The sequence below is a fragment of the Falco peregrinus genome, chromosome 8 (assembly GCF_023634155.1).
Source record: "Falco peregrinus isolate bFalPer1 chromosome 8, bFalPer1.pri, whole genome shotgun sequence".
NCBI lineage: Eukaryota > Metazoa > Chordata > Aves > Falconiformes > Falconidae > Falco > Falco peregrinus.
Window position 1 is genome coordinate 30,740,568 of NC_073728.1, and position 26,501 is coordinate 30,767,068.

A 26,501-nucleotide genomic window follows, 5' to 3' on the forward strand; every position below is an offset into this window, starting at 1 on the left:
ACAACACACTGAATGCCTTTTCACCTCAATTCAGATACACAAAAGTTCATATATAACGATGCTTACTCACCTGACTTAAAAAACATGAGTCTGCTGATAAATTTGAAAAAAACTATTATAGAATATTTACATAACAGTCACTGAGACAAGAATATGGAAGTAGCATAATTAAAGCATAAGTCTAAAACGCCATCTAAGAAAGTGGCTCCAAGGTATTAAGATGAACAAAGCAAACCATTTAAGCTGCAAAATTTCTAAAAATAATCCAAGGAGGTGCTTTTTGCCTTTGATTCCAACTGACTGTAAAGACTGCTCAACTCATTTTAGGACTAAGCCGTTGATGCCAAATGAGGTATTTTTGCTGTGATGATTATTCTGGTTTTGCTGCCTGATCTAATAACATCACTCAAGTTGAATTTCAAACAGAAGACATCTCATGACATCTTCAGGCCTACTTTGAAACTATAGCTCACAACCTGGAAAACTAGAGTTACACTCCTACAAACCACAATCACATTAGTTTACCAGCTGAAAAAACTCAGAAGAGTAACACTAACACATAAAGTTTCCTAGTCAGCAGGAAAGTCCCTCCTTCGAGCATGCTGGTCAGGGTGTCACTGCAGCGACTATTCTTACCTAGTCCTATTCTGCTGGGACTCGTCTCTCGACTGCATCCCTGGCTCCGAGGGATCTTGCTGCGCTTCTCTGAAGATGATGGCACCGGCTGGACTCTGGATGTTCCACTGCTCAGGCTACCATAAGCACTTCCTAACAGCTTACCCGGAGAACTAGACCGGCTACCAGCTAGAAGAGAACCAGAAATAAGGAAAGAAACAATTAAACCCCCCCCAAGATTTTACATAATCTGACAGTAAAACTGGAAGACAATCAGCTCTATCTAAGGATTTGATTCAAATCACTCAGAAAACTAACGGGAGTGCTCCCCATGGGTTTTTGAGGAAGACTGAGGAAAGCCCACAGACAACAAACACTGATATCAACAACTCTGCCTATATGAACTAGACTGCCCAGCTGGGATCCAAGACCAAAGCAGACAGTGCAGCGTATGAATAATATGGCTTTATACAAACTTACAGAGGTGCCAGGAGCAGCCTTACTGCAGCAGCATGGAATTCACAGGCTGCTTCTCCTCCTCCTGAGGCAACACAAATTAGCCTGTGTGCAGAGCTATGCTGCAGCATGCTGGCTTCTGGCACAGGTAACCTGCTGCAAAGTAGCTTGGGCACCTTCATGCCACGCTGCAGTGGTGGCAATGCTTTCCTGCAGTAATGCAGCCAAGGAAAATTACATCAAACATCCCAACAGCAGCAGATCAGCATGACAAAGGGTAAATCAAGGGGACCTGCCACATTTGTAGAGATGCTGGCTGGCTTAGATCTGATTGGTTAAATCTAAGCTATTTAGTTATTTTTCTACTGGAGAAAAATTTTAGCAAGTCTAGTAGTTAGCCTGTTTTTCCTTGTCTGTTTAAATAGCCCATGGCAGGTTTACATTTCTTCTCAGCAAGACAGTCTACTAACCGAGATTTATTTACATATTTACTTTCCAGCTGCAGTAGGTAATTCTATCTGAAACAGCCTTGCTGACTAACTCTATGAACTGAGTAACTTCTTAATTTTTTTTGTCCTGCGGATCTTGATTTGGTAAATTGTTCAAAAATTAAGTTAATGCTAGCTTAAAGGTAATCATAAAGAACTGTGCGAGTAATAGATTCAAGACTCTTTTTTGCTTCTTCAGATATATAAGTCACTGAAAATTTCCTGCTGATATTACCATTCCTGACATTCAATCTGTTTGCTAAAATAGCCAGGAAAGTATATTTGAAAAGGCTGCAAGAACATACTGGGAAAGCTCAAATTCTGAACCAATATCCATGTTTGTTTCTTCTTGTAAATTATCTACACATCTCATAAATTTCAGTTCCAGATACTATAAGTAGAAAGAGTTAAAGATTGTTCTTCTGCCTTAAGAAGATACGCAATTTTATTGATCTCATGGACAATATCATAATACATACATTATTTTAACTTTCTTGCCCTATCCAATTTCTTGGTCAAAGTCATTCTGAATCAATCAAATCATATACTCTGCTACTGTATGTGGTGCTGGCCCTGCTCTGCCCCAAGTGAGAATACTCGTGACAGATGCCAGTCACACACAGCACCTACAGCCTAAAAGCAAAGGCTTCTCTCAGTTATGCTGCTGCAATCTCACTGATGTCAGCGGGGCTGTACTGAACTAACTGGAAGAATTTAGCACCTGGGGTTTAAGCTGCAGCAATGAGCCAGCTTCAATATGCAGAGTGTACGCTCACCATGCTTCAGTACTATGAGAAAGCAAAAATCACTTGCCATACACATTTGGATTTATGACCCTAGGAAAATGCTTTTTAAGTCTCATAGTTAGGAGAAAGTGAGGGAAGCTAAAAGTTTAGCAGTTAAAAAATGTGAAGGAAATAACATGAGAAAGCAAGAAAGGGAAAACGTTTCTTACCACCAGCAGGATTAGCTGATCTGGATCCTTGATTATGAGGGCAGACCAAAGGACAGGCAAAAAGTGGATTAAAAGACAGCAAGACAATACAGCGTTCAGCATGCGATTTATGCTATACACAATACAGACAGATTTATTTACAAACATGTCACTCCTAAAGCCTCTGCAGAATGCAGTGAGTTAATGTGCAGACGTGACCAACAATTTCACAAGGTTGATCAGCTTCTCAGCTAAACATCAACCGACACACCGAGATCCAAAGTTCTGCTCTAAATTACACCTCAGCCCAGTATGCAAAATTGCAACAGAGTTATCCACTGTGTGGGTGTGGAGGATTTGGTCCTGTGACTGTATTATATTTGAGTTCATAAGTTCTTTCATGCAACGTTTGGCTTAAGGATAAAGATCACATCTGGTTGGGCTAAGCTGGAAATAGGATTCAGCAAACCAGACCAAGGCAGCAGGTTCAGATGTGACCATCCTAAAGCTTCGTAAGACACTCTATTAAAAAACCTAAGCCCATAATCTTTGAAAACTTTGGATATTCAACTATTCTTTAAATACTTCTGAGACTTGTCTCATCTCGTCTGACCATTTTTCAGCAAACTAAGTTTTAAGAAAAAAGGTCATTTCTGGCTTTGGATCAGTTTTAGGTTCAAAACTGAAGAAATAAATTTAGATCAGCAATACCAAAGCCTAAAATCAGTTTACATCAGCATACTAAAGCCCAGATTCCTTCATGATCTTAACATAAAGATTTCCATTTGGCCCCATCCTGAATACAGTACTTGCTTCTTCAGCTTTCCCAGCCTAACACAATGCTATAAACTGCTTCTCCATCCCTCCAGCATGACAGAGCAAAGCAATGAGAGAATGAACAGAGAAGGGCTTTTAAATCAGGGTACAAAGCAAGACAAGTCCTCAAAACAAACAGGTCTTTCCACAAACCCCATCTCCTGTTACCCACAAGCTTGAAGGTCCTTCAAACATGAGTGGCTTTCTCCCTCCCCCTAGTTCCTTTTTGAAATCTGAGTGACAAAACTCTCCTCAGACACACATGACACATGCAGCAACACCGTATATATGGCTCCTAAGGGAAAACCATGCCTTGCCAGGAAGCCAGAGAGCACAGATGTGTCATGAGAATCAGCGAGCAGAACCATCTCCCCCGTATCCACACAAAATAGGTAATGTCCTATTTAAAATTGATGCCAAATCCCATTAACTTTAGACAGCTCACGTGTTACACATACAGAAGTACAGTCACACAAGCAGGAGAAGCTTGGCAGGGCAAGAACCCAGGACAGCAGTCAGCTACAGACACAGAGGGTGTCTCAGTGGGACTCAGTGCAAGTTTAGTCCTGTACATCACAGAAACATGAAAATCTGCTGCAGTATTGGTAAAAAAAAAAAAGGCAGCAACTAGGCACTCAGATTCAGGGCCCTATTTGTCAGGAAGAGCAGGCACTGCCTGGGGGGGATTCACTTTGTTACGTGTCCAAACATTATTAGCAGAACTGAGCCCAATCCTCAGCTGATGCTACTACAAGTCAAGAGAAACTCATTAATAACTATTTGTTCTGCTCCCCCAGAGATAAAACACTTCTTACGCTGGGACTGGGAAACAACTTTAGCCCGGCTGCGGCCTCGGGTATCAGCAGGTGTTGAGGTGACGCTTGTGGCACTGCCAGAGCTCTGTCTCCTTGTACGAATCCGACCTGGAGGAATGCAAAGACAATCAGACTGTCAATAGGTTTCTTCCAAAAGCAGCAGCAGTGTCTAACATGCTGTTCTATGCTTGCAGGGTTGTTATACACACAATTAACCAGGGTACAGAAGAGTTTTACAAAAGGAGGCAACATCTTTTACTAGACTGGCTGAGACACAGGGAAGGGAGTGGAAACAGTCACGGTCCACGAGTCCGAAAACTACTTTGCTTTCTATAATGCTATCAGCCAGTTTAATTAAAAAAATATTACCTCTCTGTAGCCTTTGTTTCTGTTCTATAGTAGCTTCTTTACAAAGGATCAACAACAAAAATTTCAGTCTCCTAAATGCTGCTTCCTGCATCAAATCATTACTTGCTGACAAGGCGATCACTCTTTCAGAGACAGGTGTGACAGATGCCCCCACAAATTCCATCGCTGGGATTTCCAATTAGCAGTTTGGTGCTTTATATCCTGCTCTATGTGCGCAAGCTGGCATGCACTCCTGCAAGAGTCCGCCAATGCAGCCCGACTATGCTTTTAGTTCAGGCTCATTGAATTTTCCCTGCTGTTTACAGATCCCTCATATTTATCCCAGGATCAGTGTAACTTTACTTGTAATGAAGAGTCCCTTTTAATGCAGTCAGTGTTGTGGAAAAATGATTCTGCGTGTCTGCTCTTTATTTAAGCAGAGAACGGGTATAAAGTCTCAAAGTGTTCTTGGTCCTTTTTCTGTCCTCTCCTCATGAAAAAGCCACAGAAATCTGAGCTAGAAAAGCTTACAGGGTCATCAGTTCATCCCCTTCCTGGGGCAGGACTGTTTCCTACAGAATGTTCTTTCCAGTGCTAAGCTTCAATTATCTGTCTCTAGTTAATGGGAAAGAAATGATAATTAAGAGCAACACAAAGAAAGCCTCCATCAGTACTTCTCAACAACTCAGTTCTCAGCCAAATTTGAAGCTCTTTCTCAGGACTCGTGCCAGTGCTACACTGCATTCAGAGGATGACTTCAAGTTTCAGGCACAATAATAAAAGGAAAAAAACCACAACAGGTAAGAGAAGAGTCTAGACAACTGCACCCACTGGTTATAGATATTAATCTCCTGCCCTTTGTCTCCACCATAAGCATATAAAGAAATATGAACAGGGAAATATACACTTCACACTCTGATTCCCCCACCTACCCACCCACCCCACACACCCCCCAAAAAAAAAAAAGAAGCCACAGAAGGTACACATGCAGGACAAGACAATGGCAAGCAGCCCAGGCTGAACGGATTGGGAGCTCTGCTCTTCCCTGAGCTCTCAAAAGATTCACAACATGGTCTGCAAGTTTCTGATAGACACAAAGCGACAAGATGCTGAACTCTGAGAAGAAAGCCTAGACTTGTTTGCAGGGGAAAGCCTACAAGATAGCTGTACTTCAAACCTCTCCACCAGCATCTAGTTTTAAAATAGCTCAGTAGGCAAGATACCTGTATCTATATTCAGGCAACTGTTTGTAGACGAGACACAGAAGAAATCATTAGCATAAAACCAGGAAAACAGGAACAAACCATTTTTTAACCACCTTAACTAAAAAGCTCGGAGCACATCCACATGGGTCCAACAGTCATGAAACTGGCTGCAAAGTCTTCTCACCACCAGCACAGCTGTCGGTACCCTCTGCTCTAGGACATGACCTGCCCCTTACAAATGGTCAGCCTGACACACAGCCCAAGGCAGCTGAGAGCTCCTGCTGGCCCTCTCCCATCCCTCGCAGGTTTGGCACCTGCACAGCAACAAAGATGGGCAGAGTCACTCTGCAACTTGCTACCAGGCAGGTCCCTCAGGCCCCACGGCAGGCTTCAGAGCAGGCGTGTGTGGGGAGGGGGGCAGAAGGACCTCACGCTCTTGTCAGAAGCCTCACGGCTTCCTTCCGTCTTTCACATCAGGAGGGCATCACTGGTGGCAGCAGGAGCACCAAACAGTGATACAAGAAGTTAAACCTGACCAGTCTTAGGAACGAGTAATGGAATTGTGTCCTTGCAGAATGCCAACAGAAGGCCTCGGCACTGCAGAAAGCCCGGGGGGGTAACTAGCTGAAATCTAGCATTACGGTAACAAACACTATTGGAAAACATGTTTAGTGCTTGTATGTCCAGGCCACCCAAGATCCTCAAAATCTTCTGTTCTTTCTGCATCTAGAAGTTCCTCACACACACACACCTTATCAGCAGGTGACTAAGAAGAAGAACAGCCGGACAGTATAAGTGACTTTTTCACCTTAGGAGAAACCAAGATTAGCTTCTGATACCAGTTCTGGGGGCTTTAAGAAAGAGAACTGAACCAAATGGTCAAACTTAATTAACACATTTATCAGCAGGATTAGAAACACAGACCTCAGCCCTATTTTGAAACCCCTGAGAGTCAGTGGACAGACCCCTACCAACTTCAGCAGTTTCTGAATGAATGCCCAGGAACAAAATTTCTGCTTCCTTTTGGACTGGGAGATCTGCACACTGATTTTGGCCTAATGGGCATCAGAGAACGATGTGAGACAGAGAGCTGCTCTTGCACTGGAGGAACACAGTCCCAACACTGATACTGGTTTTCTCAGCCTTCTAAAGAGGCTGACAAGTGTGTGAACTAGCACTGCACTGGGCTTGCATTGTGCAAATGATAACAGGAGAAGCAGAAACTAGAAATTTGTGATGCAAAAATGATGTAATGGTACAAATACTGTGATAGCACAGTAACAGCTCACCCTAGGAGTACTGTATTCTTGAAGTCCATGGGATAAAGTAAAACATGAGGGGGGAAAAATGCCTCTCAAATTCAAGCCCGAATTCTTCACACAGTTACAAGGACAAGGTGCCATCTGATACCAGTTATACGTATTCCCTGAAGCATAATTGTTACTGTAATTACTATCCAAAGTTTTACTTTCTGAACTTTAAAAACTATGTATTTATTTTATCATACAGATAATTAATCCTACTTACAGCATACAAATGACTCAAAATAAGTGTCTCAAAGCACCTCTTCAAGAAAAAAATGTTAAGATGTTTTTCCTAGCCAAGTACAGCTTTTAGCTGTAAAACAAAAAATGACCACTTGGAACTCCAAATTGCTTCAGGCAAATCTGTACGAGATAGAAACCCTGGGAAGAGATGTGACATGTTTCCTATCTTCACATACAGGTACAACATGTACAACAATTAGTCTTCTGATATCCAAAACCTACTTGTTTTATAGTAGTGTAACATGAATTAATATTTGTCTGGCTTGAAGATAGGAATATTTTTTAATATATATTATACCAAGTACAGCATATATATACAGAAGTTCATCTATACAATACAAATGTCTCTAAAACATTCCCTTAAGAATTTCCTGTGCAAACAAGAGTCTGCATTCACATTCAAGAGTTTATTTGCACATACGACTATTCACATGGCTTTATCTCTTGTTGTTCAACACCAGACAGAAAAACTAATACCAAGCTGGACAGGAAATAACATATCAAATAAGTTATTCAGACTTTCTTTTGTTGTTAAGCTCAAAGACCTCCCCTCCCAAAACGTCTTTGCTTTCAGGTTGGTTTGTTTCCACACCTAGCTCAAACTGCAGATGTAGCAACTCATATTTCATAACCATTATTTTTCTGCTGCTTTTAAAAGAATTACTGCATCCTAACAGCAGCACAAAGGAACAGAAAAATACTGCCTCAACTAGTTTCCAAAACCCATAAAAGTATTTCCATAAAAAATACCCTTGATCTAAATTTGACATGTGACACTTCGTTGTTGGTACAGAAAGTATTTTGAAAGACTCCATATAAATGCTTTCTGTTAAGAAACCATTTGTGGAGTTTTTAGGAGGTTTGGGGTTTATTTTTTAAAGTTACTGTAATTTTTACAACAATCAATGGATCAGAATCAACCCTGAGATCTCTAACACATGTCTAAACCTAGGAGGGTTGTTTTGTTTTTAAAAAGGTTCAAATGAAGGAAGATTGTATGGTAACGCTTTTGCACTACAAGAAGTTTCATCCAGCAGCGTTGTTCTGAGCTCCTCTGGGTGGATCTCCATCCCCAGTGCTCCGAACAGACATAGGTTTTGTGAGACTCAGCCTGTACATTACACTGAAGAAAGCAGTTTTCAGAGAGCCTAGAAATGGTATATAACAGTTCCACAACTCTGTTTTAAACATTCCATACTGTGAGTAATGATACCTACAACCACATAACTTATATATGGAAGCACTGGGACAGTAATAGTCTCTCCACAGACCAGGCTAATGCATTTAGGTTACTCAGCACTGGATTCTTCCCCTACCTGGAAAAAACATTCCTGAAAGAGCCTCTAGGACCCCTCTAGCTCTGTCACTGCTAAATGACATGTGGACATCTGAGAGACATGCACACGTCAATTTAAAAAATGCTTTACACATAAATCTGTAAACAACTTTTTACAGCAACCAGTGGAATGGCTTCCATGAACATTTAGCACATGTCCAACGTTATACTAGTATACAACTCAACTGTGCACCATACTTTCCCTTGAGAAGCACTTGACCCTTACTGGAAACTGTCAGCATATACTGCCTCTGGGTTTTGCACAAGAACTCCCTCCAAAGCAGAGGGCTGAGGGAACAATAGTGGCACCACTTTGCCCTGCACCGACAAGTACAGGCAAATCAAGTCAGCGCTTGCAAAGGGATGGACCAAGAGAACAAAGAAACCTGCTACCTGAGCATTTCCATTTAAGATACCATGTTCAGTCATACCTTTGACTCAAACCTTGCCATTCAAGGCAAGAGAGAGCTTTAAGGCAGACAAGAAAACAAGAAGGGTGAGATTTCTTAAAACTTGTGTTACTCCCAAAGCCTTTGGGTAAGGCGCTGAAGATGTCCAACTGAGCAGATCACTCCTTTTGAGCCCAAGTTATCTGAAAACTACAACAAACCAGATTTTATTTCCTTTCTGGTGAATAATAAATATTTTTTTTTAATTGTGCCACTGACTCTGGAAACTGCCGATTTTGTTTTAAACTTGCCAGTTTCAGGGCAGAGCAGCATTTATACTTTCCCCTTTTGGGAAAGGCTTGTCTGAAGGGCTTGTCTTTATGCTCACTTCAAAAAAAGGCAGATAGCTAACAGAAACACTCTGACACATTATTCTGTACTGAAAGTCAGCATTATGCACCTTTTTAAAATATTCCTTGAAAAGCTGTTTCATGATAAAACAAGCCGAAAAATTTCTAACGTTTTCTTTTAATCAGGCATAACAAACGTGGCACAACTGCTACCTGTATAGCACTAGCTGTACAGTCCCAACCAAGACTATAAAGCTTAGATCTTACAAACTTTCTGCCTGCAAAGCTACACGAAGGGTCTGGGCAATCAAGACATAACTGTGCACTGCATGAAGACATGTCCTCGCAGCACAGAGGCAGCAGAAGACCTGCACAGATTTAAACGCTATATAGACTCACCCTACCTTTCCATAAGGAAGTGCATTTCCACAGCGTCTGTCAATTGGGATGATGCTACTTAAAACCAAAGGACTGATGCTCGGCTCTTAACTTGTATTCTTGCCACTGGCATAACCTGCTCTATCCTGCTCCTCTTTTGAGATATCTGGCTCAAAAACAAAACACTGAGGAGAACTGAGGGCAAAGCAGAAGGGAACTGCCAAGTTTGCACAATGCTGGCTCCCAGCTGAGGGGAAGGTGTAGAACTTCCACACTGTAGCTACAGAAAGCCTTGATGGGAACCAGACTGCAGATTTAGCATCAAGCCGAACCACAAAAAAACCACAGTGATTTGCTCTTAAATTACTTACTGGTGACCTGGAAAAAAAAAACAAACAAAAAAACGGGCACAAGCGTGGATGGAATTTCTGCTTTATGTTCCAAGAGTGTCTCTTGCACACACAGGTATTTTCAGAGCAAGGGGATATTTTTTGTCTTCCTCTGCCCCCGCCCCCTTAATTTTTACAGTTTTGTCAAGAATATAAAGTTTCGCATTCCCCATAGTTCCTGACAACTTAGGTCTTCTGCCAACTCTCTGATGTTGCCATTCTCAACCCCCATCTGTAGGACACACTCAATCCTGAACAAAGGCTGGTTCTCCCTCAGCTGTCTCCAAGGGAAATGAAGAGTTTCAAACAGTGATTAAACTTGTCCTTCAAGTGCGCTGGCTATAGTGTGTCGTGTTATTGTAATTCTCCCTGATCCTCACTCTCCCCCCGCAAAAAGAGAATCCTACAGCAAAACAGAGATCTGGTATTTAACACTAAGGGGATGACAAACCATTTCTGAAAGTTCATCTCACCATCTTTCCCCTCAAGCAACTTGCTGGCTTCTACTACAGATTTTTACCAAATCTAATCTGCTTCCAATGTAGCTGAATTGAAAAAACCTAACCACATAAAAACTCTCACCCTTTTGCGTTATGACAATAAAGTACTGAATAAACCAAAAATAAAGGTATTCCAGAGGACAGCTGTTGTAACAAGCCTCCACAAATATTATTACAGTCTACGAGAGGACTGAGAGCTGCATTGGGTATTTCATAAATTAACAATAAGCATTCAACATTTCAAAGCTAGGCCAAAAATGGAAAGGTTTGAGAACTGGGAAGAAAGGGAGAAAAAAGAAGAAAGAAAAAAAGAGGAAAAAAAGAAAAAAAGAATAAAAAAAGTATCAGCATTAGAACAATTTAGAACTTTCACCTAATTCATTATTGAATTAGAAATACAGGTGTTCAGACCAACTTCATATTGCTTATCACTGACAGATCACAAAGCACAAACACTTGCCCACGATGCAAAGCCAGGTCACCCCTCAACACTAATTAAGTACTAATCCCAAAAACAGTAGAGACCTTTCCCTCTAAATAATAGATCAATCCATCAACAATAGTAAGGAAAAACCACACACAGCACAAGAGCACAGTGCCACTTCTCAGACCACCACACCCAAATACAAGCAGCCATCAAGGATACAAGCACAGGCCCACAAGACAGTAATAGATCCCTTGAAAAGAGACTTGCATCAGGAAAAAATGGGTTTGTTGGGGGTGTGTGGTGTCCTCATTTGTGTAGAAGACATTCTTGTTTTCAACTCCTGTCTACCTCAGAAAAAGTGATTTCCCAGGGATCTGTTTTGCTTGAGAAATAAGAAATAAAGAACAAGATTTGACAACAAGCCAGAGGAACAGACTGGGGGCCCCCCCAAACTAGCAGGCTCGGTGTTCTTGAAAAAAAAAGCCTTTCCTCCAGCTGTCTTAGATGTAAGCCATCTCACTCAGACAGTTAACAACAAAAAGAGAGTGCTCAGGTTTAAAGAGCTTGACTAAATATTCCTTCCCTAGAGATCATTGTTTACTGTCCTCATTTTTCTGCCATGTGATCATCTCAATTCAATTCTCTTGCTGCCCAGTCTCTTCCCGAAAGCATTTGGCAGTTGCGACCTGAGCTTTGGATGGAAAAACACAGCAAACCTTTACACACCATGGAGCAAGAAAACACAAGCCCTGTGTTGGTTTTTTTTTGTTTGGTTTGGTTTTTTTGTTTGTTTGGGGGGGGGGGGGGTTTGGTTTTGTTTTTTTTAATCTGTGTGCAGGTCACTTTCAACCAAAAGCAGTGCTTTAAATACAGAAATCCACATATAACTTTGTGATCAGAAGTCAAGTCATAAAAGCAGACTAGTGCCTATTAGCAGGGAGGATCTTGAAGAGAAAGTGAAGAATACCCCATGGCATCAAAATGAGCAGGACAACCATGCAACACTTCATGCAGGTCACCAGTGAACATGGATGAGAGCCAGATAACACTTTGAGAACAGAGACCAGGTAGGGTAGTACGACTGTGGACACACCTCAGTTACACAGAGAGACTGCTTACCCTCAGTTTTAGTGGTAGTACCATCTTTAGGCGAATTAAAAAAAAAAATAAGGAAAGGGTTAATAGGGAAAATCAGTAACATGAACAGAAGTGGGCACTATATATTAGCTACAGAAATATGTGAAGAAAATTAACACAATTAAAGAAATTAAAGAAAAGTTTGAGCAGCAAATCAAAGCTCGATACATCTGAAGAACACACTTGCAGGTTTTCCCTCCTGCAATAACCAACCTTTGCCAAACTCCTTTTTTGCTGTTTGCCTCACCATTTCTCTCACAGGAATGTGCCGGCGACAAATGTCCCTACTAGCTCAGAAGGACGCATACTCCTTCAGGAGCAGCCACGTTTGCATCACTCCTTTGCATTAGCTCCTTCTCTCCTACAGTTCATTTTAAGGGCAAGAGTAATACTGTATTCAGTTCCCTGACTTCAAGGACAAAGCCTGCTTTGGTAGATGCTTCCCCCACTCTTCTGTTCTTCCTCACGACACAAGATTGTTTAAATGCAGTTTTGCAACTGAAGCCAGCACACAGCACGACTAAAAAAAATGTTGCAGCTGTAAGCTCAGAAGCACACTACTATGTGATCAACTTCACATTCTGCATTACATTTTCACTGCAATGTACCCAAATCTTGAACCCAAGCATGAACAACTGAAATCAGAGTAAGAATTCGACTCCTGAACCAAATACAACCAACAAATTTAAGCCAAGGTAAAGTGTTCCAGGTACGAGAGGAACCTGCCTACAAAAGGAATCCATAGAAACCATCCCTATCTAATTCACGAAGCATATTTCATCAGATTAAAGACCAAATGCCCTACATTAATGAGAAGCAACTTCTTATGTGACTTAGTGCTAAGACAATTCTCACAGCTTAAATCAAGATCACCAATTTCTGATTTTTCTCCCTCTTTTAAAGGTAAGTCAATGAAAAGTCTGGAATCAGATTAGTATGAAACCACCAGAATGAAAAACTATCTCAGATGACCAGCTCTACTCGTAACAGTAGAGGTGTTTTGAAGCTCTGCAAATACGGTGTCAGTCACCGCCTTGCATGTCCTCCTCCATGCCTCCTTCAACGGCATCTCCATGAGAGAAAGATCAAATGCAAACTTTGTTGTAAGAAACCCTGAGACACATGAAATTGATGTTAAGACGCTTTGAGAGAACAATGTGATATGTAGTTAAAATCTAAAAAGAGTCAGCATGAGGAACAGATACTTATATCCTCTGCGGTGAAACAGGACTGCCGATTTCTCCTCTTTGCTTCTACATCTTTCGCTTTTGTAAACCAGAAAGTGATCATACTCAACTAAGATGTACTATTCAGAGTATAAAACAATTAATGGAAAACCGGTTTCAGGAAAGGAGGGAAGGAAGAGAAGAAAAAGAGAGAGCAGGACATGTCAAAAGTAATTGAGCAGTATTTTCCTCAAAAACGTCCCAGAATCACAGTAAGATCTGCTTTTCCCCAGAAAGAAGAGTGAGACGCAGACTATTATACAATTCAGAAACTAAGAAGCTTCAAGTCAAGTTCTGTTGCAAACTTTTTCCTTAATCCCAAAGGGCAAGGGATCACACACTGATCCTGGAGAGCTGGTAACTACCTCGGAGATATGTTCTTCTAGTTAAGAGTTTAACATCCAAATAAAACTACGAGGCACTTTCTGCTAGTAAAGAAAGCTAACTGCAAGAGTAGAAGAACATGTAGATTTACCTAGTGATGCGTATGAGCCTGGGGGCAAGGCTGCAGCAGAACTGAAGGGAGTGGATGCTCCAGAAGACGTCACTTTTGACTTGGCACTAGCTGCTGCATTCACATCGACGTCACTGCGGGATCGCTGCAGAGATCCTGGTGTTGACACAGATTTTGTACTTACTGTAGATGCTGCAGATGGGAGTGGGAGATCCAGAATAAAGAAGATTAATTTTTTGAGCTGTGTGCTTCAAAGAGCCTGACAAGCAGTTTAATGTACTATTTTTAATGCTCCCTGCTGGCACTGAATTACCTCAACTAAGAATGCTTTATCAGGGCAATGTGGGCTTCCCCACACTGCCTGCAAAGATATTTCAATGCTGACCTGATGCTACCTCCGAGAACTTTATGAGAGACTAAATGCTGAAAGCAAAAAGGCTGCCAGGCCAGTAATAAAGAAATTTCTAACAGAACCTAGATGGGAAAGTTCAGCCACAGTAGCCATCACCAGCTTGTGAGTCGTTGGCCAAAACAGACCTGCAGGTCCTTCAGTCCAGGTTCTACTAACTTCCTTCCCAACACCTCATCTTCTCATGAGGCCTGCTGTTCCCATCACTTGTTGATGCTTACCCTCTTAAGCATGAAGCTTGATTATTCAGCTGCAAGCAAACATGCATTTGTGTGCACAATCAAGTAGGTTACACAACAATATCTCCTTGAATCCAAGGTCTCAGTAGGGTGTACTATATACACAAACCAGCCAAAATCCGATCTTGGTCAGGTGTAGAAGGCAGCACATCTTCTACCAACAAAGTTTTGCCTATTACATTTTGTATTAAAATATATTATTATTGTATGCATTTACTTAGGACAGGAAAGCTGCACCTTAATATTCCATCTGACAGTAAAAACATTAGCAATGAGATGGAATGTAGCACTGTAGGACTTGTGTGCAGACAAACCACAGAGAATAAATGACAGAAAACTTTAAAGCGGAATGCACCATTAGACTATGTAGCTGTACACCTTAGCATCAGCAGTAGCTTGTTCCATCTGTTGCACAGCTTAACATACCTTGGCCACAATTTCTGAGGCTTTTTAGCCTTCCCTTCTGGTGCAAGCAGTAACAGATTTACTAACTTTCAAAAGCATCGTTGTATCAGCAGTTGATGCACAGGATGTAGTATACAGCTCAAAACTAATCAAAAATTTTACAAAGTTGCCATGTTAAGGAGCAGTAAACAGCGATCAAAGTTCTTTGATATCATAGTGTCTGAAATTCTAATACATCACACTTCCTCAGCAACACCTGAGCACATTTTTCAGCTACTATTCTCACCTCTAGATGTAGTGCTTCCAGTAGGACTTCTTTTGGCAGACAATGGACGGCTAGAAATCAAAGTAAGTATTTATTAAACAAAACTAGTATTTCATAGTCATCAGTAACAGTGCTACTCCATTCCTTCAGTATACATGTGAGTTAAAAGGAAGTTATTTACATACAGAAACAGACAAACAAAGCTTATTATTTAAGAATAAATACAGCACAGCCATCAAAGTACTTACAAAAGCACTAAAAAAAAATACTGGTATGCACATTACTTGAGTAAGAAGATATTTTTAAGAATGCTTTCTGTAGATTTAGAAAGTAACACCAATAAGTTATGGATATTTTTCATATACATCTTACACTTAGGCTTCAAATCTCTGTTATTTAAGTTGACTATATCCCTAAGAGAAGCTAAAATAAATACATTCAACAGAAGAGTTACATATTGATTTTGCAGTTACAACTCAAATTTAGGTTTTTATGGGGTTTTTCTCCCCTCTTGTATGGAAAGAGGCAGACTTACACCTCTAAGATTAATGCTAAACACAGAATTTCAATCCAAGCATTGTTTTAAGCACACCTAGAAGGAATGACTAGTAGTATCTACTAAGCGCAAAAAGCTCCCTAGGAAATTATTTATGGAGTCAAGATAATTATTATTATTTTAAAAGCCCGTAATGGGTTTTGCTGCCCTTTTATTTTAATACAATGTTAGCTAAATACAAAAAAATAATTTTGGAGTAACCAAGTACTTAAGCCAAACGACGACTGATGAGACAAAACGGTGTGATGGCTCCCTCCAGTTCAATGGAGCTACCTGCAGTTGTTTGAATCGAGAGGTAGTGACACAGGAGGAACTTACTTGAGACTCTCCTGGGAGCTGGAGGAGGAGCGATCCGACTGTGGCAAGGACACGATGCTGTCAGAGTTCTTCAAATGCGACTGCAGGGCCTTCTGGTAAGAAGACTCTAAGGTGTGGTACAAATGCTCTGCCTCTCGGCTGAAGTGACTGTGGAAACCCCAGTAACACCTGGAAACAAGGCACAACACTGTCAACGTTTCCTTGTCATTTTTTAGCAGGCAACAGAGCACAGGTACAGTCAGAGCCCATTTCACTACTGGCATTAGTGGGCTCGTTGGCCCAGTCACTTCAGTCATCTACTGCCCCTATGACTGACGTAAGGTACATCACTTTCTTCAACCCACTGTATTACTCAAACAACCGCACAAAAGACAAACCAAAAATAAGAGAGGAACGCACCATTTGGCGTGATGTAAAAACTCAAGTAGCTTACAAAGCTTTATTTCAGAAGAAACCCTCATCCCTCTGGCTGTCTACCACACACGGGAGACAGCAGACCCACTAAGCTGACACTAGTTTGAGACCAGGTGCTCAACAGCTACTTCAAAACCATACCAAAAGCAGAAAACACATGCATGGGCCCGATTCAGGAAAGCATCGGGTGGTGCTGTTTTCTTCCTTAAGGTTAACAAACAGCTCTCCTACAATGCTGCAGAGACAAATCCGTACTGAGCTGAGACTGTTGACTGTTTGGGGGAAGAAGTAACAAGGAAAAGGAAAGGGATGCTCCTCTAGACTTCCGATCGGTGCCATACTGAAAATAAAACAGCATTTTAAAATGACGGAAGAATTCCTCCCTGGCCCAAATCTCCTGGCTGATGGCTAACACCATTCACTCTCATCACAAAGATGATGAAGACTCTCAGCACTTTTCAGCGGGCAACTAAGGGGTAGTTTAAGAGTAAGACTGTTAGCTCAAATGAATCAGGAATTGTTTGTATGTGACAGCCAGTTCTCAGAGCCTCAGAAGTCACATGCATTCTCACATCATTAGAGGTAAACAACTTTCTGTCTCAATCAGCCACGCTGCTAATTAAGAAACATGGGAAGACAGAATTAAGCATGCTCTCTTAAGTCTCACGGCCATTCTCCTTGCTGTCTGTTTCAGCTTAAGCAGTCACCTGCCGTGAAGCCTCAGTGCCTACCGTATATTTCAGTGATGGGCACGTTCCCTTTCAAAACAGTCCTACTGTGAAACACCTCTGCTTATAACACAGCATTTAGATTAATAAAATTTATTGTTGATTGATTTCATGTTTTACAACATCCTTTTTCTGAAGAAAAATGTTCCTGTAGCGCTCTATTCATAACAGCATGATCCTAATAGTGTACTACCATAAGTAGAATCACATTAATGGAAATGCAAGAGATGCTCAACAGAAGAAAATCAATTGCAAATATTTTTCCTTTAATTTTCCTATAGATATACACAAAGATATTATTCATGTGCCATAAAATATTTTCTTAATTTAGGACACCATTTAGCAGCGTACTAGCATGAGAACTTTTATTTCAAGAGTCATCAATAACAATAGAATAAATTATTTCTATTGTAGGTTGAAAGGGACCTACAACTATCCCCTAGTCAACTGCCTGACCACTTCAGGCCCAACCAACAGTTAAAGTTTGTCTTTCAGGGCATTGTCCTCGAACACAGACAGGCTTGGGGCATCGACCACCCCTCTGGGAAGCCTGTGCCTGTGTCTGACCACCCTTCCTAATGCCCAGATGAACCCTCCCCTGGCTCAGCTTTGAACCATTTCCCCGTGTCCTGTCCCTGGATCCCAGGCAGGAGAGATCAGCGTCTCCCTCCCCACCTCCCCTCCGCAGGGAGCTGCAGAGAGCCGTGAGGCCGCCCCTCGGCCGCCTTTTCTCCAAATGAGACAGACCCGGAGCCCTCAGCCGCTCCTCACAGGACATGTCTTCTAGCCCTGGCACCGGCTTGGCTGCCCTTGTCTGGATGCATTTAGGGACCTTCACATCCTCTTACACGGTGGGGCCCAGCACCGCACACAGCACCCAGGGGAGGAGCGGGGTAACCACCTCTGGCGAGCAGCTGCCTGTGCCGCATTTGATGCGCCGCCGGTTGCCGGGGCACGGTGACAGCTCAGACTGCCCCCCTGCCAGCTGTCACCCCCAGGCCCCTTTCTGCAAGGCTGCTCTCCAGCCACTCCTCTCCCAGTTTATACTTGTGCCTGGCAAGTCTCCATCCTAGGTCTTGCGTACAGGCCAAAAAGAAAAGATAAACTTAGTAGAAAATAACAGTATTTTTGTACTGAACAGAAGAAACATCAGTTAACTGCAAGCAATTCAAACATCAAAAAGACAAACAAGGTAACTAGTTCTCAGCTGTAGACTCTTGAACAACTCAGGTAAGCATTTTACCTCCTCAGACAAAAAGATCATAAAATATTACAAGAACAAAGTGAAATAAGCACCATTAGAAGATGTGATACATATATAAGTCAGCCCCATGTGATCACCTCATCTGACATCTCCTGCTGAAGTACACATTCTGACTGAAGCCAAGGGAAAGCTGGCATCAGCTACCAGGAGAATGTAACTTGTCTGGACTTCAGTCTCCAACACTAATACCACTGACTTGCAACACAACAGGGGCAAAGAAGGGGAGGAAGAAAAGACACCAACAACAGCTTCTACTTACTTTCTCGCCTCTATCCTGGCTTCAGAGTCTGCATCATGAATTCCCTTCTTTATCGTTTCAGCTAACACTGATATGTGTCTGAAATAAGAACAAAAACATTATCCAGCAGTGCAGAAAGATGCGTCACACTTATAAACAAATGACTAATTTGATTTTGACTTGGTCTCTTAAGAACAAATACTTCATTACACCCTCCCATTGCCATGTAAGATCCTTTGGAGCCTTTATTCATTTAGTCTTACAAGTCAGTTTTATTTCACCCACACATGGCTGACTAGGAAAAGACAAGCAGCATTCTTTGTAGGTCAGTCTTTAGTTAGCTATTGAAACTGCCTGGGTGCAAAAACACTCTCTTAACCCTTAAATAGTCTTGCACAGTCTAGGGCTAAGGAAATGGTGTCCCAGTCTCTTCTCCCACAATTACTTTCGCTGTTCACTAGTTTGAAGTACTGAAGCGTCAGAAGCTCCTGACAGATGTGTAGTAGCCTTCAACTCATCATCGCACTTGAGGGTGCAAAAGGAAAAAAATAAACAAGAGAAAAGACACACACAAAAAACCCCAAACAAAAAACAACAAAAAACCCCCAGAAACTACTGAGCTCAGCAATTCACTCAGCCAGGTTTCCCAAGGCTGGCATGGAGGACAGTCCCACTGAGCTCTGACTGGCCACACTACTGAGACTAATGGTGTGTGCACACATACGTACATGGCTTTTTTTGTGGCAGAAATACCTCTACTAGAGTTAACTGATATAATCTCACCTCCTAGATTATCCTTTCTCCAGAATTAACCTCCCCAGACTTAAGCAGGAGAGAAATAAGCGACTTGTTTTCAGAACTTACCTTTCTAGGGAGTGTGTTTGCCACTCCTGCAACAGCAAGTCTAAAAATTCAAAACAGCGCCTGAGAGAAGGAAGAGAAGAAACTCTGAGTTCTCAGAGTTAACAGAGGCACAGTGACTTTGACATGCCTGCCTCTAAACAACAGCCATCTTTTATTACAAAGGTTTTTGAGACATTCAATTCAGTAATGACAGAATAATAAAACCACCAGCATCTCTACAAACACCCTCAATAAACAGCCTGAAGTAGTAACTGGAGGCAGCTCACTACAGAGAAGTCTGAAGAGAGGGTCTGACATAAAACCACCCAGGGAGACCCCTTTTCCATTAAACAGGATACAGCCCAGAAGATCCATGCTAAGGATATTTTGTACCTGTAAGTTCAGGGTTCACATGGAAACCTCACATTCAGCTTCATGTGGAGACCTTTTCAACTTTAACCTCCCCTCCTCATTTCAAGAAACTACAGCACAAGTGTGCTGTTATTTGTTCAAGGCTTGTCAGCAAAATCAGCAACCACAAAGCCCTTCTTTTTGTCTAACTAGAACTAGCTGATCTGCATGGACCAAGCAAGAACCTCCCAGTGAGGTACTGGACTGAAGTACGACTAGATTTGAAGTGCAGAGAGGACCATTCGCACACCCAGCCTAACTTCCAGGTGATGCTACCACAGAACACTACTTCTGCTGACTGGCTCAAAGAAAGCATGTCACTACAACAGCTAGTAGAGGGGAATCAGAACGTGTCTGTAAAGAAGCCAAAATCATATGATGTTATAACGGCATGAAAGCACAAAGATAATTTTAAGAAACATTTCTCTCCGTGGAAAAGTGCCTTTTCTTCTCTGCAGTGCTGCAGCTTATACAAGATAGCTGACTTGGAATTTGATCCCAACTCATGGGGGAGATGCACTATTTAGCAAGTGTGTTACATCAACCCTCTCCGTGAATAAAAACAAATACATGAATGTTATCAGAAAGTACACATGACCCTGCTTAGTGGTAAAAGAGAGTAAATTCAAACTAGATGCTCACCTTCTAACTGCAACAGACTTGGATGTACAATTACTGGTTATGATGGGTATTAATCGAGGGATGTGCGTATGCTAGAAGAAAACAAACAACAAAAACAGGAAGAAATCTTTACACCATGGTGCCATGGAGTGAAAGGCCATCTCTTTCAGCCACCTAAGCCCAGTATGCAGATACTTATTTTTGTTCAATTCTTAAAAACAGAACTGCTAAATAAAGGAACACTAGCAGATACGGACAGATATTTTTATTATTAAAAATATTTTGTATTTTATCTGTTAAATTATCTTCAACAGATATTTCATTTTCTTCTATAATAGCAGGCTCCAGTGGGTCAAGGAGCTGAAGTCACTGCAAGAGGATCTAAACTGTCACTGGTGACAATTTCAGAGATATCAGGCTATCTACAGCTTCCCCACTGAATCACTGGACAGAAGACATTTCTGTGACCTAATGGATTTAGGAAACGTGCACTGTCTGTGAGGCAATTTAGAGCATAATTAAGAGGATGAGTCTGTCCTGCAAGGCAGTTTTAAAACCCATTCAAAGAAAAAAGTTTGCTCAGCTCTTTAAGAGATGGAAATATCTTACTCTGCAAAGAAACTTTTTTCCTTCTGTTTTGGCTGGGCTTAACTATTATGTTCTGCACAAGGTTGAGTGACATCTGAAACAGCCCAGCCCAACACAAAGCAGAAAGGTAGATCAGGCACTAAAACTGGTTATCATTGCAGCAACATTCATACTTCCTCAGAAATACCACAGTATTTGGAAATTGTAACATACTTCTTTATTGATGTATACTTACTCGAATTATTAATCTAACTGCTACAACACCAGAAGTGGCCATGACTTTGGCACTATTTGGAATTAGATTAAAAATTGTTGGCATGATGGCTTCTGCCCCGTGGTCAAACTTGTTTCCCAGAACTGATGACAAATGTCTGAAAAAAAGAATGAAGTCATGCTGGTAATTGTGCTGAGGATTAAGTATGTCAGACTTCTTCAGAACATCTGACATAAGCACATCTGACATCTCCATCTTCACAACTGTCACCTCCTCTCCAACTCCAAAGGACAGAGAGCACCATGTTTCAAAAAAACCAGTTCCTTTGCTTTCATCTCAAACTTGTGTTCTATATTCATCTGAAGTCTGAGAAACAGTAAGTTCAGCACAAAATGAAGTAACTAGCACAGCTAAAAATTTATTATCAAATGGGATCACGCTCAAAGAACGTGTTTTTCTGAAGTTGTTAGTTTGTATTACAGTTTCTCTGAAACTGTCTACTTTGCCTTAATATGCATAAATTTCAAAAAACTGTTAGCAGCACCCTTTTTCTTGAAGCGTTTCATAGAGGATAACCACCAAAAATAAGAACTAGCTCAATCCAAACCAGAACAAAACATACATTTTCAGCTTTATTGTTTAATCCTTCCCCACTCAGTGCATGAATGCATGGCTTGCTCATTCATTCAGCATATCTCAAACCAGCATTGTTTTAAACTCAGGAACACACTTCGGCAGAACTACAATTATTGGTCTACATGAATGTGGTTTAAACAGCTGTAGCAAAATCATGTTCTACCTATAACTATGTAATACTTACTAGCAGCACGTTACACCCTAAATGTGTTTTACCCAGTGTCTGTTCCTTTTTTCTACAGCACATCTCAAACATATTTAGAAAGTAAACTTACCCCAGTGTGATACAAGCCTCTCGTACTACTTGAGACCGCAGGTCTTTAGCAGATAATTTAAACGCTCCATCCAAAAGTCTTAAGTGTTGGAAGAAGTTATCATATTCTGCAGCTCCAGCCAAAAGCAAGGAGCGGATCTTTTTCAACTGTTAGCACCAGAAGAGAAAGCAGTGACTGTTAATGAGCAACAGATACAAGGACAATTATGTTCAGCACTGATACAAGGTTTCCAGGGTCCTTGTACAATTGTTCCTCAACATGCGTTAAGGAACTGTGTTCACGTCCAAACAATTTTATTATTTCAGGTCTTATATTCAACTCACAGGTTAACATACTAAGTATGACAATAAACAGACTAGGTAACTGTTTTAGAAACCCAAAAGCATTGCATACGACTACTTAGACTATATTGTTAATAACCCAAACATTACTTTTTAAACCAAAAGATATCTTAAAAGTTCTCCTCTATTCCTGTTAGAAACCACCTATTTACAACAGCTTTTAAAGCTTAGGTCCTCTCACAACTGACTACTCCATTAAAAAAAAAAAAAAAAGATTCCTAGGCTTAAAGGGCATGGCTCAAATCTGAGTAATACTGACATATCTAGAATATGTCCATTGAATTCAATAAAATAATTATCTGGCTCTACTAAAAGTGGAACCCTAACTCCAATAAAATGAGAAATTTTCTATTAATATTAATTACAGGGACCACTGTTTCATCCTATAGACGTTCTTTTGGACGCTTTCACAGGCCCTCATGTATATTGATGCATCTGTACAGTGCCTTGATTTAAGCTCACTGTTACTCAGTACAGCAAACAAAAAAACCTGAAGTAAGCTGAATCAGCACAGTTTGCCACTTAGATCTGTAACACAGGATTTGACAGACATGTCAAAGTTGCTACACCAGTGATGAAAGTCTACTGCGTAGACAAGATCATGTATCTATTTATATCATAAAAACACAGCTCACCTCAGTAAATAAAACTCAGTCTTTGCATGCATATAACTTCTCTGATTTTCTACTTCCACATTTCCCACAGTCGCATTTGTTTATCCAAAACCTAAATCTGTAAATCCTTTGTGAATTATTTTACACCTCCTTTTGCAAAAGTGTAAGTTCTCTATAAGCAAAGTGACTTTCTGCCTCATAAGGAAGTTTTAAGGTATTCTGAATACCACCTCTGACATTTAAATTTCAGCATCTGCTAGCAAATTTCTAGCTTTACATCTGGTTTTGCTGCATGACTTTCACAGTTCAACCTGATGCTGTCAACAGATTCTTGTATATCAAACAGCATTTTCTTTCATAGATGTGGTTTAAATTCAGTCTCGTAAGAAAGTGTTTCCCTCAAGCTTGGGGGAACATAACAGATGCTCACCACTTGAACTACATTCTAGCCTTACTCTGAGGTTCTCCCAGTACCCTCTTCATGGGATTAAGCTCAATGCAGATATGAACTCTAATACGAGGTTTTTCTAAGTTCACCACTTACCGCAGAAACTCTCTGTTCCCAGTCATGCTTATCATCTGATAGTATCTCTCTTATTTTGTTTATGGATTCCTCAAGATCCCGGCTGGAATAAATCTGCAAATTTAAATACAGAGTAGCACCATAATGCAAGATTTACTCCAAAAAAATCAGATCACTTCCCAACTACATTATGCCCTTTGCTCCTCAATGCTTAAGTATCACGTGCTAGCCTTCAACACGGCTAGATCTGCACAATGCAAAGAATTTACACCCACTTCCTGCAATCAAAAATTACTAAATGACCACAAGATGATTAAAGGATCATCTTTATTTATTTTACTGTATTTTCACAATTTTAAGCAGCATTCCTGCAGCTACTAGTGGCATTATTAGTCCAAGACCTACAGAAGATCATGAGTGGATACATGTGCTGTTCAGCTGTCCCAAAAATAAAGCTCTGGTGAAGGACAGGGGATATGTGACAACTCAGCTATCCAGCCATATCTATCAGCAAACATGCACTGTCCAGTTGTCACACTCACAACAGCAGCAGTCCTGGAACACAAAAGTCACCTTTATCTCTTTCAGTTTCCAGATGGTACAGATGAAATGCAGAGAGGCTTCTGCTGACTTAAGTTTTTCTTCAACCAGACCGCACTGTGCAGCATGCACATCCAGTTCCAGTTCCATGTCCGTTCCTGTGATAGTTCCATCACAACCCTCCCACCCCTATTCCCTCCACCTCTGAGGGATTCACACAAACTGCTGGCAGATACCACATTTAAAACTAGCCTCCCTCTAACTCGCCTTCCCACTAAGAAATATTTGTCAGCACCACAACAAAGCACAATTTGCCAGTGAATAGAACCAGATGATCCTATATCCGTCTTCTGCTTTTTAGTACTGTGTGCTTTAACATGTAATTCTACTTACCTGAACTGTTGGGACATCTTCAAATGCCTTAATGAAGTCTTCCTCATCCACAGCACCTGCTCCCTCTTTGGCTGCTGACATACAAATGAAAAAGCCTTTTCAATCTTTCAGTCTTCTTATCAGCAAGAGAATCAATTAAGAAACCACCAGCTATCAAGGCACTTAATCAGGAGAAAGTTCACTATCCATGCAGCCTCAGTGCTGCAGATTTAATGAAAGCAGAGACAGGGAAATTCAATGCCAGGCACAGACTAGACATTCACAGCATCCTTCAACTCCTAGGCACAGAGGGCACATTAGGGAAGTCATTACAGTAGTCACTCAACAGTTAGGGGACACAGTCTGAAAAATGAAAGGGAATATTTAATTATATGAGAGATTTTATTTTAAAGGATTTAATCCTATCTATAATAGATGAAGGTGCAGATCTGACAGGTGCACAAACAGACAAATGATAACGAAGATAAATAGTCTCTGGAATACAGATTGGAGTGTCTTATAGAGGGAACTTTCTCCATTTCTCTAGGTCACATATAGAATTACTGCTCACATTCAGAATTAATGCTCAGTTTTCTTTCTGCACCTTCATTAACAGCAATGGCCAAAGCTCTTAGAAGAAAGCCAACGCATCAGTTTTAGATTGCATGGGCTGGAGTTTATCATGTAGCTATAAGCATCCTGTTTCAGTCCAGCCAAAGAGCTGCAGCTATAAAGGCAAAAATGTACAGACTGTAACACTGACATGATTTACTCACAGCCCTCAGTGCACAACTGCACAGATCCAACCTCTGACAAATGCAAAACACATTATAGGGACATGGGGACTGCTTGGAGATTCATCCTACTGAATTTCGGTTGCAGCATGCAGACAATTTACACATAATGACTTCACAGGGAAAAAATCTGTTACTGGATCTGGGGGCCAGTCTGGAAGTCCTTGCAATAAGCTCAAGCATAAACACTATAAATACGTCACATAAAGGTTAATTATATATGCTGTCTGCTTACTTGAAGACTTGGAGCCCAGAGCTGCAGACCCAAGTCTGCGGGTACTCCCCATCCCAACTCTGCGCGAGTTTGCAGGGGCCTTTGAAGATGTAGAGGAGCTAGCTGAGGAAGGTCTGTTTCCATCCACTGAGTCTTCATCATCAAAAATTTTATCTGCCAAAAAAACCACAGTCAGCTGTAAGTCTGATGAAGCAAAAGGATGCCCCAAGGAATATGCCAACGTGGTGGCAAAAGGTGATGCATGTTCAGGTCTGCTCAGCCAGCTCTCATCTCAGCAGTGCCTTCATGCTAGAAATCTGGTTATTGGCAATGACCACAAGGCCACTGAACCCGATCCTTTGCTGTTGCAGCCACTATGTTATAAACCCGTTCAATGGATGCATTCAGCTAAAAAGAATAAACTTAAAATTTACAACAGAAAGACGCAAGCCACAGATAATACTTGGAGGCTCTACAGTCCGTATCTCTGATGCTTATGTCTCCAAGAGCTATTTTGCCATGGGCTGTAGTGAAACGAAGACCATAAGCAAATCCAGGATCCAAGTGCAGAGAGGATCAGGCAGCACAGGCTGCCCTGTCACACCCCACCAAGTGCCTACACCAGACCGAGAACAAACAGGGTACCCCAAGAAAGGCTGCATGCCAAGACCCATGCATTTGATAAAGCCACAGACCATTAATCACAGACCTATCCAGAGCTACAAGTCCACTTCAACTTTTTAAATGATCACCAGAGATTCCTTGCAAGGAAATAGAAAAAGTTACCTCAAATTCATAAAACCCCATAAATATAAGATGTATTAAAACTTACTGAACCTTCTGTGTACATCCAAAGGGAACTGCAGCCT

The 26,501-nt window shown here is 41.2% G+C and overlaps 1 protein-coding gene across 1 annotated transcript in view; it reads right to left on the minus strand.

The window, feature by feature from the left end:
- CLASP1 (cytoplasmic linker associated protein 1) overlaps window positions 1-26,501 on the minus strand; it is a 181,290-nt gene that overhangs the window by 67,126 nt on the left and 87,663 nt on the right. Inside the window, exons 9-21 of the mRNA XM_055811576.1 lie at window positions 25,654-25,806; window positions 24,646-24,716; window positions 23,734-23,826; window positions 22,235-22,380; window positions 21,345-21,480; window positions 20,543-20,613; window positions 19,511-19,570; window positions 18,668-18,745; window positions 16,003-16,170; window positions 15,150-15,199; window positions 13,832-14,002; window positions 4,125-4,232; window positions 637-804 (exon numbers count right to left, since the gene is read on the minus strand). Coding sequence (XP_055667551.1) covers window positions 637-804; window positions 4,125-4,232; window positions 13,832-14,002; window positions 15,150-15,199; window positions 16,003-16,170; window positions 18,668-18,745; window positions 19,511-19,570; window positions 20,543-20,613; window positions 21,345-21,480; window positions 22,235-22,380; window positions 23,734-23,826; window positions 24,646-24,716; window positions 25,654-25,806 — 1,473 coding nt within the window. The remainder of the gene's footprint in view (window positions 1-636; window positions 805-4,124; window positions 4,233-13,831; window positions 14,003-15,149; window positions 15,200-16,002; window positions 16,171-18,667; window positions 18,746-19,510; window positions 19,571-20,542; window positions 20,614-21,344; window positions 21,481-22,234; window positions 22,381-23,733; window positions 23,827-24,645; window positions 24,717-25,653; window positions 25,807-26,501) is intronic.